Below are 16,676 nucleotides of genomic sequence, written 5' to 3'. Positions count from 1 at the left end.
CTTACTTACAAACTCGACTCTCTATACTTATTCTCTGATCACTGATTCCCACACCGGAGGGGTTATCCGGCCAACCCCGGCCGGGCAGCTCTTACGGTGCTTTTTGTGGCAGGAACCTCAATCCTTGGACAGTCCAACCGAGTGCGGAGCCTCAATCCACTTTCATCTAGTGCGAAATCCAATACGCACAATTCTATAGCATTTTAATCATGCTATGATATATCTTGCATCGTCTTGAAACTGTTTTCAAGTGAAATTGTATACCACTTTTCTTATATGTTGTGATTTGAGACAATTTTAATTATATAATATATTCTAATAATTATATAGTAATATATTGACATAGGTGAATCGAAGAGTCGGGTTTGATTATGAAAATATATGAATAGGAGAGGTTGAGGTTATGATTAGTTTAGTATTTAGAACTTAATTTTTAATTTCATTTTCAAAAATTGGAAAGTAGAGAGACCCAGAGGTTAAGAAAAGAAAAGAACAGAAAAAAAAAGGAGGAAAAAAAGAAAAAAGGAAATAAGTGAAAAAACAAAATAAAGGGCAATCTTATAAAATTTATCTCCCAAAATCTATTTTGCTTCAGACAAATTACACTAGCGTTCTGTGGTTTTGCTCACTGTGACAAATTGGTTTCTCTAATTTTAATTACATAAATTTCACAATTTAATTTTTAAATTACATCAATATAATCTAATCGATAATGTCAAAAAATGGTGATGTCTATCTCATATAACTATTTTTTAAGAGCATATTAATTTTTTAATTTTTTTCTTTCTTCAACTACCAACAACCACCATCTTGTCATGATCGTTACATCCCGACCAATTCCTTTTCCTCTCTTATCTTTCTCTATCTCTCTTTTCCATCAAAACTCACTGCCACCCCACCGCGACCATCCAACCTGCATCTCCACCGCCACTAAAGCACACGAACTGCCCCACACTCCCATCCAAACCCCAATACGCCCTCTGCAGCCATGATGCTCAATTAAACAAAGAGCGACTTACGGCATGAGATTTCCGCGTCAGCTGAGATGCTAATAGCAAACTCACCCCAGGACCAAGCTGTCTTTTTCAGCATTAATGCTCAATTCAATAACTAGTATCCACCTTGAAAAGAAAGGTTAAAAAAATTCCAAACTGGCAAATAGTTTGAAATTTTGGCCATCATTACTTGAAATAACTCTCAAATTTCAATTCCTAACTTGAGAAAAGTAAAAATTAAAAATAAAATCAGAATCTAAAACCATCCCAAACAAGTATACTTTTTACCTTTTGTTTTCCATCTCAGACCAAACAAAAATGAAATGAAAGAAACAAAGATACCAATTCTCTTTGAGGAAACAAACTAGTTATGCCAACTAGGAAGCAAACCATCATAAGCCACTATATAAATTCTCCCAAAATAAAACAAATTAACAATACCTGATCAACATGGGGAACCTGAGGAAAAACAAAATCAATTTTAGATCGGGCAAACAATACATTAAACTAAATATTAATCAAAAGTACATACTAGTTCCACAAGGGCTGCACTTTAATATTTCAATTGTTGCAAGCAAGCCATGACTCCAGTATGCCAGAGAAATGACTTCCATTTTTTTGAATTTTCTTTCATTGTGAAGAAATATTTGTTCTCTGTGCTAAACAAACATAAAAGTATACTGTTCCCATGTAACACTCTTATTTTCTCAAAAATAAATTTGTAGAAAATGAAATTAATGAAAAATATATTTTAAAAAACAGTGGCTGCTTTGTTCTTGTAGTTTTCTTGATTTTCAGCGACTGGGAATTTCCCAAGTAACTTCTTTGATAGGAAAGACAAATGTATACCAATTCTTAAAAATAAATTCCCCTACAATCAAAACTCTAAACCCAATCAGGAATTCAGATAAAAAATGCATTTCCCTAGATATTAGAACAAATGAAACACATATCAGTTAAAAGGATACAAAAAGAGAAGAAAAGAAGAGAAATTAACTTACCGCACAGAACGTGAAGAAGAAGAATGGAATGAGAAAATAACAACCAAAGAATTTCAAGGTGGTTGAAACAAACAAGAATCTCAACCTATCCTATCCAATAATGGAACATATTCGTTCCATTCTCAACTTAAATGTCTGAATCCTGATTGATGATTAAGTGATCAACTAAAAAAAGCTTTGCTTCAAGAAGCCAATCACATGCTTGACAACATATCCCAAACCTTGTAGGCAAGCAATTACTAAAATGTGGGTTTAGCGAAACACCTCTATAACAAACAAGAGTGAATTGACATAATACCGAGTTACACGAGGGGAAAATATGATATATGAAGGGAAAAGGCAAGTAGCATTCAATATTGCATTGAAAATATTAATGGAATGTTCAAATGAGCCCCATGTTACTAGGGATTTTACATTTCCAACTTCTGAAAGCCTGCATTAATTTGTGTTTTCACAGGAAAATTTCTTTGAAGATACAGAAAAAATTGACCCAGATTCCAAAACAGATTCCACTATCCTGTATATCCAACAATAGAAAACATAACCAAGCTACAGAGTAAGCAAGAGAATTGAAACCACAGATAATCTCATGAAGACTGGGACACCTTTGACAGGTTGCATGTTACTTGAAGTCGTCTCCTCCAACAACCTGAGTGTATTCCAGACTAAAGTGTTAAGTTATTTGTTTATTTCACTGACCTGAAGACTCGAGATAATCTGCAAGTTTAACAATTTATGTGTTCAATGAAATCTGCATTTTCTTGGTGATGACAATACCCAGATTTCCCAACTATGAGCTCCTTGACGAAAATCAAATGAAACAATTATGAAAAGAAATCAAATGGTAAAGAAAACCCAACTGCGAGCTCTTTCTTGAAAATCCAAAAGACGGACCAACAATTATGAAAGATTGGTATTCGACATCCAACACAGCCAACAAGCACAAGTATATCACATAATTAAAACATCGAAAAAATTTATTGAGGTAAAAGAACAAACCTAGACTTAAGAATTCATTATTCTAATTCTAATAACGCAAAAGTCTAAACATTAGAGCAGGCACAACAACAGAACAAGGGTCAGGTACCTTTGTTCTTCTATTTCATTAACAAAATAACAATCTTCTAGCAATTAAGCACTTATCTAATCAACAAAAGAGTTAAAATTGGAGGCTTCTTTGTCATTGCTTCCCATGTGTTGATACATGCAGTTATGCATACAATACAATTTTCAGATGCTTAGAACAATCACAATTCTTGTAGCCTGCTGTCATCATAGCCCAACCACATGACTCTGTCTGTGCCTCCTTGAGGGCCTATTATCGACAACAGAATGGGATCGACTTCGCCTAAACCCAATTTCAAGACTAAACCGAGAGGATGAAAATCTAAACCTTCTGAACAGTGAGAAGAAACTGCGAAAAGCACGACTCACTCCACTTCTCTCCCCTCTCGCTCTGCTGCTGCCTCTTGTTGCCCAAGCAACCCTCCTTGGAGCACTATCACCAACATTAAAACCACTATCCATTTCAGTAAACACGACAGGGAGCTCGCGTTCAGCAGCTTGCCTACCACCTGTAAATCTCCCAACAGCATGCCCACCACCGGGTAATCTCCAAATCGTCAACCCAACTGAATCTTCATCATTTGAACCCAGAAAATCCTCTGTTTCCACAGGCAATTCATGGCGACAAACAGGGCAAGAGTTTCGTATCGAAAGCCAGGGGAGGATACAATCCGAATGGTAAATATGCTTACAAGGCATTTCCCGAGTCTCGGATTCAACCTCAAATGGTTCTTTACACACAGCACAATGCAAATCAGCCACCAATTGCCTTTCACCAATCTTAATTATAGGCAATGATTCAATTGCAGCTTTCGAAGCCGGTGGATTATCAAACCGTCCAATCCCATTAATTTCAAGATGAGCCAATTGATCAAGAAGACGATCAAACCCTGAACCCATCAAAAACTCCGACATACTTTCCGGTAAAGGCCGGAGACCAGAACCCGAACCATCATCATAATAAAGCTCGTAAGAACTACCCATTTCGCCGCGGAGAACGATAACGGGATTGAAAGGCGAGGGATCGCCGGAATTCCTCCGGGACCGGCGGGTTCTGGAATGTTCAGGCGCAGGAGAGGTATTGACGTGTGATCCGGAGGAGGAAGGAGAGATATGATGGCGATTAGATCGACGGTGGGCATCGATTTCCTCTACGAACCCACCACCGCAATCGGGACAGAGAATCATGTCTGGTGCTTGAATTCTGAAGAATCTGCTGCATGTATAACACCAGTACGACGATCCAAATGACGCCATTATCGACCTCAACCCTAATTTCACGAGATCGAATTCGAAGAAACCCTAAATTCCTTCAATTTCGCAACAAAAATCCTAAAAAATTACAATCTTGAATAATACCCAGTAACATCAATCAATGGGTGAAAAAGAAAATTGATTCAATCTCTTCAATCGGAAACTCATAAACGGTGAGGATGACGAAAAAACCCCCTAAATTTCTGACATTCAAATTCAAAGAACCCTAAAATTCTTAAATTTCACCACAGAAACTCCCCAAAAAAAACCCAATTCAAGAGAAAAATAGAGGGATTGGAACGAGAAGTTCCATTGGGTATATAATATGAAACCCTAATTAGATCAGCAACATGGATATTCTGGATTTAGAGAGAGAAAATAGGGGGTGGAAATGGAAAAAATGGTATGGGAGAGAGAAAGAAGAAGAAGAAGAAGAAGAAGAGCGTTTTAAAGATTTGGGGGCATAAAACTCAACGGTAAAAACGCGTCGGCCATTAGGGGAGTGACGTCGTAACGGTTTTGTCGCCGTAGGTTTGAAATGCAGAAGTTTGCTTGTAAGACACGTGGTGAGATTTGATTGGGGAGGAGCAGAGACGGCGTTAGTTGCCAGAAGTTAGGTCACTCATAACGTCATGTGACACTCCCATTGATGGAGAGAATTGCACGTATGAATCTGGAAAGCGGTGTTATAACTAGTGATTAATAAACATATTAGTGTTATATTATTATTAATTTTATTGATTATACAAAATATAAACATTTAAAACATATAAAATTATATTACACAATTTATTAATATATTATTTAATACGTTAATCGGTATATATAATATTATTCATAAAAAAGCATAATAATTTATAATTCAATAGTACTATATGTATTAATTGATATACCAATTAATATATTAACGTATTATTATTATTATTAATTTCACTTATTATATAAATTATAAATACTCAAAATTTTTAAAATTATATCGTATTATTTATCAATATATTAATTAATATATCAATAATTCCTATAGCATTATTCTTTGTAATTGATGAGGCGACCAACCAATGAATTTTCGTTAGGTGCCGGCTCTTGTCAGGGCTTCGTCGACCGAAGTTGACGAACCGTGGGAGGAACGCAGACTACGACTAGTTAAGTTTGACTATCCACTTGATACATTTTTTTTTTTAAAGGACAAATTACCTACACTGTTTAGCTAAATTAGAAAAGAAAATTATGTAAATAGTTTCTGTAATTTATATGATGTATTAATTTAATTTATATAATTTTAATTTATTTAATTTTATCTTTTAATTTAACGGATTGTGTTATTTTAATCCAATAAATAACGGTTGTTAAGTTAATTTAACATAAAGTCAAATAATATGTCAATTTGGTGTCTGTATTTTTCACAATGTGTCAATTTGATCCTTGTTAAAATTGAGAAAATTGAAACTACAGGAACCAAATTGACATATTGTGTAAAGTACAGGACTAAATTGACACATTATTTGACCTTCCGTTAAATTAATTTAACAATCATTATTTATTGGACTAAAATGATACAATCCGTTAAATTAAGGAGCAAAATCGAGCAAATTGAAACAATATGGACCAAATTGACACATCATGTAAACTACAGGGACTATTTACATAATTTACCTAATTACAAATTTTTCTTAAGGTTTCAAAAATTATATCACGCTTCCTGAGATTTATATTCACGTAACAATTTAATTCTTACCGTAAATTAAATGTTAAGAATAATTAATTGACATCACCTAAATATAAATTGATGGGCGATATTGCTCCTACTGAAATCCTTCGATAAATCAACAAAATTTACAAAAGAATTACGTTAGATGGAAAAAAAAAATTAAGTTTTTGAAATCATGTTTGATTTGTTATTTAGAAAAAAAAATTTAGAATTTTAAAAAAATAAATAAAAAATAATTTAATAAAAATAAATATGAAAAACATATATTTAATTTGTAAAAATTATTTCTAACCACTCAAAAGATAAAATTATATAAAAATAATAATTATTTTTTAATTTTTTATTTCTTAATCAAATTAATTTTTAATTTTTTTTAAAAAAATGAAAATAAAATTCTAAAAATCAAACCAAACATATTCTAAGAATTTTTTGACAAGTCATTTCTTGTGTTTTTAACTTATTTAATTATTTGTTAATTTTATAATATTTTCACCATCTGACAGTACAACATATAAGAGTTTTAGAGACCAATTTTTTTGATCTCTAAAAGTGAAAATTTTTGTTGCAAAAAATATTTAAGGACCAATTTCTATTATCGTGAGGATAGTCGCTAAAAGGTTACCCTAAAAAGTAAAAAATAAGGCTTTTACTGATAAAATTTAAAAAATGTCAATAATAAATAGACTTTTAGGGACAAAATAATTTGGTCTCAAAATAGTTTATTTTTTAAAACAAAAAAGATAATAATTAATCACTAATGTTCAATTTTTGTTGCAAAAATATAATAACACTTTTCGCAATAAAAATATTTTGTCCCCTAAAAGTAATTGTCCTTAAATTTTGGTCTCTAAAATCTTAATTTTTTATAGTGTGATAAGTGTTTTTCCTTTTTAATTTTACATTTCATAACTTATTTAAAAATGATAATTTAGCTAAACCTCAAGGAGAATCTGTTATTTAGCTAAACCTCAGGAGGAATCTGTAATTTACCTAAACCTCAAGGAGGTGTATGTAATTTTTCCTTATTTGTCAAAAAAGCATTTTAGTCAATTTATGATATCCGTTAACGGCGTTAATTGTGATGGGACGGGATGTAATTTTTAAAATCCCAAGAAGAGTTTTGAATTTCGTTAAACCTTAAGGGAGGAGTAGGTAATTTTCCATTTTTTTAAAGAATGTTATTAAAATAAGTTTTTTTTTTAAAAAATAAATTTTAATATGATGGCAACCCCACAAATAAGTGATTTATTTTACCTGGAGAATTTTATTATACATACTTTGCATGTTTAATTACGTTATTTTTTTAATTATAATTAATTTTTTTTATAATTATATTATTATTTTGAGATATTTGATTATAAGTTTTTTTATATTTGGTTATAATGTGCTTTCTAAAGCGCCGCTTTGTCCATTTATTGCTTTCCTTAAGCATCATGCATTGCAATGCATTGTACCTATCAAATTTCTTTCTCAGTCATGCACGATATTATATGTACAATTCATTCAAAGAAGTTCCGTTTAAGATCATTTATTTAGTGTATCAATCACACTTCATTCACTTTGTGTATCTATTACACTCTCACTCATTTAGTGTATCAATCACACTTCATTCATTTTATGTATCTATCACACACATTCTCACTTTTGTGTATCTATCACACACATTCTCATTTTGTGTATCTATCACGAACATATTCATTTTTCTGTATCTATCACACACATTCTCATTTTGTGTATCCATCACACATTTTATTTACTTTAGTGTATCCATCACACACTTCATTTACTTTAGTGTATCCATTACACACGTCGTTTACTTTAGTGTATCCATCACACTTCATTATCTTTAGTATATCAATCATACTTGTTCACTAAGTGCATCTATCACACTTTGTGTTCACATTTAGTATATCAATCATACGTGTTCACTAAGTGCATCTATCACACTTCGTGTTCACATTTAGTATATCCATCATACTTGTTCACCAAGTGCATCTATCACACTTTGTGTTCACATTTAGTGAATCAACCATACTTGTTCACCAAGTGCATCTATCACACTTCGTGTTCACATTTAGTATATCAATCATACTTGTTCACTAAGTGCATCTATCACACTTCGTGTTCACATTTAGTATATCCATCATACTTGTTCACTAAGTGCATCTATCACACTTTGTGTTCACATTTAGTATATCAATCATACTTGTTCACTAAGTGCATCTATCACACTTCGTGACCACATTTAGTATATCAATCATATTTTGTTCACTAAGTGCATCTATCACACTTCGTGACCACATTTAGTATATCAATCATACTTTGTTCACTAAGTGCATCTATCACACTTCGTGTTCACCTATTGTGTATCCATCACACTTTGCTCACTTCATTCATTTAGTGTATCAATCACACTTTGTTCATATAGTATATCTATCACACACTCGCTTTGTACCTATCACACTGTGCTCACCACACTCACTTAGTGTATCTATCACGCGCTCAGCTACTGTATCTATCACATTTTGCTTCATATAGTGTATCTATCACACATTCGCTTTTTGTGTCCATCACACTATGCTCACCACATTCGCTTTGTGTATCAATCACACACGTTCGCTTTGTGTATCTATCACACATGCACACTGTATTCGCAGTGAGAATTACAGTAATTCTCTTAAACCCTTTATGCATTGTAATGTAGCTTGGTTTCTACTTGCTTAAAACTGTTGCATTTGTTATGCTTCGTTACAGCTTTCTTTGTATGATCATAAGTTATGCTCGGCTTTGTGCATTATTCTTGCATTTCGCCCCTGTCCTCGGGCGCATATCTTTGTCTGTGGCTTGTATGCTTTGTCTAAGTCTTCAGCCTTGTCAAAAATGGGTCGTCTCTGGGCTTTGACATTCACTCCCGTCATTGTTATGACTTTCGAGTTCTGTCAAAGAGGGGCAACTGTAGACACCCCATTTTTGACCTTCCTCAAGACTTGGACGTCACCGTTTGAACACTTGGTGATCATCTACGTTTGTGTTCATCTTGAGTTCCCGGAGGTCTCGGCTACGTGCCTCGCCTTAGGACCTCTCGACTCAACTGTGTTGTGTTTGGTTTTGCACCAAACACCTGTGTTTTTGTTTGGAGTGCAGGGAATGGCTTGTTGGCCATCTCCACTCCTTAGCGGCCATGGCTTGAGGCCACCGGCTGTGTCTTCTTACCATCGACCATTAGTGATGGCCGGTCGGCACTTTGTGTGGTCGACCGACCATTTAGTTGGCCAATGGCCTCCTTTTCTGGCCGGTACCACATTATTGCACAGACCCTCCCCCCCCACACGTGTGTGGCTGTTTTGGCCCCTTTGCTCCTTTTTTTGATCCAAACTTCTTCTAGAAGATTGCACCCTTTTGCTCAAGCTTCTTGAGGAAGCTTGACCCTTTGTCTTAGCTTCCTCAAGAAGCTTGGACCTTTGGGATAGCTTCTCTTAGAAGCTTGGTCCCTTTGACCCTTTCATTTAGCTTCTCTAAGAAGCTTCAAGCCTTTGCCTTGTCTATATAAGGAGACCTCTCTTCTCCATTTGAGAGGTTCAGCAAAACTAGACCATATATGATATATATTTGATATATATCACTCTCTCTCTGTATACCTCTCTCTCTCTTCATTTGTGTGTGTTTGAGGACCTAAAAGTGTATTTAGTTCTTAGTTTTGCACTAAGTCACCTACTATTACACCATACTTCGACTTTGGAGTTCTTGAGGGTTTGTTCTTGGAGCTTTGGGTCGGTTTTGATCAGAAGAAGAGGCCTGAGCTTGCTGTTCTTGAAGTGTTCTTCAAGGGTAACATTATTTACTTTATATTCCCCAATCTTGCACTAGTCTTTAACCTATCTTGCATATTGATTCAAGCTTTGTGCATAACTGAAAAAAGTCTTGTATTTGCCTGATTAAGATCTTTCATTCAGGTCATTTCGGTGTTGGGGGTCGGCCTCCCTCTCTTAGGCCTTGTTTGGCCCTTTTTGTGCTCTCTTTGATAAGCTTTGGGGACTTTTGTGTATTGGCCTTCTCACCACTAAAATCCAATGAATTTTCAGTGGTGAAGAAGGGGTTTTGAAGTCTTGCATAGGGGAGGGACACCCCTCTCCTTTGGTCTCTCTTTTGTTTGCATTTTTGGCCCATAAGGGTAGCATGTATGATTAGTTGTTCTTGGATTTATTCTAGAGGTTTTTGGGTGTTATTGGGTCATATTATGCCTCTGTTTTTGGTCTGATTCGTGAACCCTTCCATGTTTAATATACTTGCTTTGTATTCCTCTCTTTTGCCTAGAAGTGCATCATGTATTTAGTCTACCATGCTCTCATGTTTTGGCCTAACTTTGTGAAGTTCTTAGCCATGTCTTACCATGCTTGAGGTCTGTTGGGAACTGTCTTGGTCATATTTGCTGTATTTACGGTAGCCCTTTTGTATTCTAGCTTGTGAGCCTTGAGGGTGTGAGTCATGAGCATGCTTGAGTCAAGTTATTTCAGTGATTTGGAATCACTTCTCATGTTATTTTAGTCCCTAACCCATGCTTGTATGCTTGCATTCATCATCCCTTTCATGCCTTGAAGGATTGTTCTTTTATGCCTAGAAATGAGTCATTGTGTATAATACCATGTTTAGGCATTTGAGGCTACCATATCAGTGGGTTTTGGGGTGTATTTTGATGCATAGAAACTCTGTTTTTGGTTGCTTAGTTCACACCATGAGTGCTTGGGGTAGGTGTTGAGCAATGCTCTCTTTTGTGGCCTTGAACCCCTTCCATTTTTGCATCCATTCTCTAGCATGTCTTAGCATCATTCTTGGCATGCTTTTCAGAGTTTAACATGAGTGTTTAATGTCCATGTATATCACCTTTGAGTGTTCTTGAGAGTAGCCCTCCATGCTTGGGTGATAGGCCTTGGCGTGTGCACACTTGCATGCATAATTTGTCTCCTTTTGCATCATCTTTTGGCCACTGTTTTGGGGTGTGGCTGAGGCCTCCCATTTCGGTTTAAGTCTCTCATTGTGTATAGTTACATGTTTGACATATTGCCTCTAATTACATGCTTGCATTATACCATGCTTGCATCACATGTTAGGTTGCATCGCTTTATAGCATTGCATACTTGGCACATTACATTCTTGCATGATAGGTCACCTTGCATTTGGCATGCCTTGTAACTTAACCTCATGTTGCATATTTGAGCCACGTTGCATTTTTGAGCCATGTTTGTATACATGCATTGCATGGTTTGGTTTGGGGTGTCAAACCAAGCATGACGGTTGAGGTGTGTTCATACTCAAAGTGACAAAACACGCCTCAACCCTCGGTCGCCAATGACCTTGACCCCAACAAGATAGGGCATAAGGCATTCATCTTTTTTATGCATGCATTTACATTAAGTTGTAAACTTGGTACCTTAGGCCATCATACATCGAAATGCGTGATTAGTGGCCCGAGTACTGAGGGTCACACTCTCATGAGTCCATAGCATGATCGAGAGAGTGGCCATGCATACATTGCTTTGAATTTCCTTGCCATGCACTGTCTGCCCTCTGTTGCTGCCAAAAACAGGTTTCTGCAAGAAGAAATGGCCGGCCGGCCACATACAGTGCCGACCGACCATCAATATCCAGCCGGTGGTGTAACTTTTGGCCGATAAATCCATCCCCATAGCCGGTGAACTTGAATTGTGGCTGGTGACCCCCCAGAGCACTTAGAGGGTGATTCAAAATGGGTCTGGGGACTTTCAGAATTTTCAGAGGAGCAAGGCAATGTAAACAGAGGCAACAGTGGCATGGCACGGGTTTCTGGGCGGGGCGAGTCAAGCATGCATCATCCTAGCATTCCGAGGCGGGGCTACGGCCATCCTCTTTCTGCATTTAATTTGTTAATTAAATAGATGATATGTAATATTTAATTAGTTAGAATGGTTAATTATTTATTTGTTTTGTAATATTTATTCGGACCCTCCGAGCGAGGGCAATTGTGTAATAAGTGTGCGTGAGTGTGTGTATGTCTTCCAACCCCACGTCTTTCTTCATTTTTATTTACTAGCTTTCAATGGTTAGTTCAGGGCATGTTTCAATTAGCATACTTATGATAACATGTTTACATACATTCATTCGTTCTACATGCACTGGGCTCGGCACATCATACTAACTGCATTTGTATTTCAATCCCAAATTGAATACGTGTTAGCTGTAGCATTTCACATGTCATTTTAGAATAGCCGAACCTATTGTAGTTGCATTCTTGCATGTGATACATTAGGCATTTTTGTATAATTAGGACCATACATGGATTTCTAACATAGCTTATGTTTTGGCTTGGAGTACTCTGTAAGTCTTTTCGCTTTAGCATCCTTGCATGCATGTGAGTGTTGCCATGACAGCATGCTTACCATGCGGCTAAATGCTTATATGATATAACTGCATGAATGCCTGTGGGTGAAGGTTGGATTGTTTGAGTTGGAACAACTCGTTGAAATCTGTGTTTTAGCCTACTCGCGAGTAGCAAATTTCAAATGTTTTCTAAACAAACGGATATGCAATGCTTTGTTTCAAATTAGACGATTTAGTCTATACTTTTGTGTTGCGCATTACATAGTAATTCTAGCTAAAATAATTGGAATAAGAACGCATAATGTTTTCAAAACAAGATATCATGGTTAGTAGAGGCCGATCTTCGGATCGGGCGAGAGGGGGTGCTCATAGTTGACCTTCCCCAATCGTACCCAAGTTTCCGAGCCGTGGCAACTTTGGTGATGACGGACACGTGGCCTTAGGCAAACGAGTCAGGGTTTCCTAAATTCCCGAAATAAAATATTTAGGTGGCGACTTTGTATCTGGCAAAGCAGTCCATGTTTGGCACTTATTTTCTAAAAATCTGTTTTCCAAAACGATTTGCCGGATTTGGACTCTTTGGCTCAGATTAAGAACCGTGACGATTTGAGAGTCCGAACTGTAGTGAGCCCCAAGAACGAATAGAACGGGATTCATCCTCTCGGGACGTTCGGGGACGTCTACAATTGGCTGTGAAAATACTTTGTGACTCTAGATTGTGCTGGAAAGACTGTAAATATAGATATTCCTAGTATGCCACGGCTTACCTACACTTCTAGTGATGGAGAAGAGTCGGTAATGACGAGTTTTCTGTGCTCGGTAGAAATCCCTAAGCAGGATATTAGTGAGGTAGATGTGGTACATGAGTTTGAGGATGTATTTCAGGAGATACCTAGACCTCCACCTCGATGGGTAGTAGAATTTTGCATTGACCTAGTGTCAGGAACTGCACCGATTTCTAAGGTGGCATACAGAATAGCGCCTAAAGAGCTTGTGGAGATGAAGAAGTAGCTGGAAGAAATGTTTCAAAAAGGGTTCATTCATTCAAGTAACTCCCCGTAGGGAGCACCCGCGATATTTATCTCCAAAAAAGATGGCACTCTCCTTATGTGCATAGATTACAGAGAGCTAAACAAGGTGACTATCAAGAACAAGTATCTGCTACCTAGAATTGATGACTTGTTTGATCAGTTGAATGGGGCAGCCATGTTCTCTCAATTTGTTCTCAGAATGGGTTATCATCAGATGGGTGTGTTAGAGGAAAGTATACCGCTTACTGCTTTTCGGACCCGGTATGGGTTGTACGAATTTCCTATAATGCCTTTTGGTTTGACCAATGCTCCTGCCTATTTCATTGACTTGATGAACAAAATTTTTCAACCATATCTAGATAGGTTTGTGATTATTTTCATAGATGATATTCTGGTGTATTCTAAGAATGAAGAAGAACGCAGAGAACACTTGAAAGTCGTGTTACAGACTTTGAGGGAGCAACAGTTATGTGTTAAGTTCAGTAAGTGCCACTTTTAGGAGAAAGGAGTTTGATTTTTGGGACATGTTATATCCAATTAGGGTATAATAGTAGATCTTGAGAAAGTTGTTGCGGTCAGAGAATGGAAGCAGCTCACGAACCCTTCAAAGGTGAGAAATTTTTTAGGACTAGCCGGTTATTACAGAAGATTTATAGAGAAGTTTTCCACTATTGTAGCACCTATAACCAAGTTGACCCGCAAGAATGTGAAGTTCTTATGGACAGATGATTGCGAGAAAGCTTTCTAGGAGTTAAAGCAGTGGTTGACTATAACTCCAGTGTTAACTATACCAGTACGAGAAGAAAAGTTAGTTGTGTTTACTGATATGAGTGGAACTAGGTTGGGATGTGTGTTGATGCAACATCAGAAGGTTGTATCTTATGCTTTTCGACAGTTAAAACCTCATGAGAGACGATACCTTACTCATGACTTAGAGTTGGCAGCAATTGTTTTTGTGTTGAAAGTGTGGCGACACTACTTGTTTGGGAAGTGTTTTGAGTTATACACAGATCACAAGAGTCTTAAATATCTTTTTTCTCAAAAAGAGTTGAACATGAGACAATAGATGTGGGTTGAATTCATCAGCAGTTATGATTTCAAGATCCTTTACCACCTGGAAAAGGAAATGTGGTCGCAGATGCACTTAGTCGACAACATGGGGTTATAGCGTCTTTGATGATTCAGGAATGGAAGTCCTTGGAGTTAATTTCGATGCATGATATTCAACCAATAGAGAATGTCGAGAGGGCATACATTGGTAGTTTGACTGTGTAGCCAACATTATTGGGTAAAGTTTCAGATATAGAATTTAGATGGGTTTCTCACCAACAAGCTCGATGACCTTATAGTGGATTTGATCGATGATTGTCCTACTGATTGGTCTGTGGACTCAAATGGGAGATTGTGATTTAAGGGCAGGTTGTGTGTACCTGACATTGTTGAATTGAGGAAAAAGATTATGAATGATGCCTATAGGTCTCGATATGCCATTCACCCTGGTGGGACTAATATGTATCATGACCTAAAGAGGACGTTTGGGTGAGACGGTATGAAGAAGGACGTAGGAGAGTATGTTTCTCAATGTTATATGTGTCAACAGGTTAAGGTAGAACACCAATGACTGTTTGGACTTTTACAACCTCTCGAGATCCTTACTTGGAAATGGGAGTATATCTCTATGTATTTCGTGGATAGATTGCCCCTGTCTAAGTGAGGCAATGAATTTATTTGGGTGATAGTAGATCGACTCACCAAGTCTGCTCATTTTATTCCTATCAGTGTTTACAGAACTGCGGATAAACTGGCTAGGTTGTATATTTGGGAGGTGGTGTGACTTCATGGCGCACCAATTTCTATAGTTTTGGATCGTGATCCGTTGTGTGTGGCGGAGTTTGGGAGAGTTTTCAGCATGCTTTGGGTGCTAGGTTAGACCTAAGCACAACTTATTATCCTCAGACGGATGGGCAAACTAAACGGGTAAATCAGATTTTGGAAGATATGTTGAGAGCTTGTGTCCTCGATCTTGGTGGTAGTTGGGAAAAACACTTACCATTGGTGGAGTTTGCTTATAATAATAACTATCACTCCAGTATCGGAATGGCATCTTTTGAGGCTTTGTATGGGAGGCTGTGTGGATTACCTGCTTGTTAGATAGAGGTAGGAAATGTATCGTTATTAGGGCCAGAGTTAGTGAGAGAGAGCACAGAGAAGTTAAACATTATTCAGGAACATATGAAGACTGCACAGAGTCATCAGAAGAGTTACGCTAATAGAAAACGTAAGGGGGTTAAGTTGCATGTTGGAGATTTTATGTTTTTGAAGGTATCGCCGATGAAGGGTATCATACGGTTTGGAAAGAAGGGAAAGTTGGCACCTAGATTTATGGGACCATACGAGATCACTAAGAGGATTGGTAATGTGGCTTACAAATTAGCCCTACCACCTGCTTTAACTATGATTCACAATGTGTTCCACGTATCTTTATTGCGGAAGTGTGTGCAAGACCTTTCCCAAGTAGTATCACTAGAAGCGTTGGAGATTAATGATGATCTCACGTATGTGATGCGATCGGTTACTATTCTAGATCGGGATGTAAAGCAGTTGTGGCGCAAGAAAATGAACTTGGTGAAAGTGCAATGGAGCGAGGATGAGAATGATATCACTTTGGAATTGAAAGAGAAAGTTCGGCGTATGCACCCGGAGCTTTTTGTTTTGTACTTTTTCCTATCGAATCTCGGGACGAGATACTTTTGGGGTGTATATATTGTAGTGACCCTAATTTTCTTAAGTCATTATTTATTATTGTTATTATTACTTTATTTTATTTTTGGCTTTATTAATTGTGTGGATACATGAGAATTTAATGTGATGTTTAATTAATTTAATGTACTATTTAATTATATATAATTAATTTGAATATTTATATATATTGATATTTTTGTTTTTTTTATATATATAAAAGGTGTTATATATATATATTGATCTTATATTTATATTTATATGTGTTATATTTATGTGTATTTATATAATATTATATAATAGTCAATTAGGTTATAAGCATGATGTTGCCGAGAGAGAGAGAGAGATTAGTCAACAAAGAAATTGAGAAAGCAAAGGAGACGACGGAGGAGTGAGGAAAAGAAAAGAAAAGGATTAAGGTTTTGTTTTGGTGGCTCCATTAGTTCTTCAAATAATTCTTTGATCTTCAAAAATAATTGTGCCAGTTCCCTTGATTTATGTTTAATTTGTTTTATTTATTTATTTATTT

At 36.5% G+C, this 16,676-nt stretch overlaps 1 protein-coding gene across 1 annotated transcript; it reads right to left on the bottom strand.

The window, feature by feature from the left end:
• Window positions 1-2,952: 2,952 nt before the first annotated feature.
• Window positions 2,953-4,972, bottom strand: LOC114260886 (E3 ubiquitin-protein ligase RDUF2). Its single transcript, XM_028201091.2, has one exon. It carries the CDS (start codon window positions 4,316-4,318, stop codon window positions 3,269-3,271), a length of 1,050 nt encoding a protein of 349 aa, XP_028056892.1. The 5' UTR covers window positions 4,319-4,972; the 3' UTR covers window positions 2,953-3,268.
• Window positions 4,973-16,676: the final 11,704 nt, after the last annotated feature.

This window comes from Camellia sinensis, chromosome 10, assembly GCF_055761805.1.
Source record: "Camellia sinensis isolate YWXY chromosome 10, ASM5576180v1, whole genome shotgun sequence".
Lineage (NCBI taxonomy): Eukaryota > Viridiplantae > Streptophyta > Magnoliopsida > Ericales > Theaceae > Camellia > Camellia sinensis.
This window is presented reverse-complemented; position numbering and strand designations above follow the sequence as displayed.

Coding starts and splice junctions, on each gene's coding strand:
- LOC114260886 (XM_028201091.2), bottom strand. CDS start 4,318: ATGGCGTCATTTGGATCGTCGTACTGGTGTTATACATGCAGCAGATTC.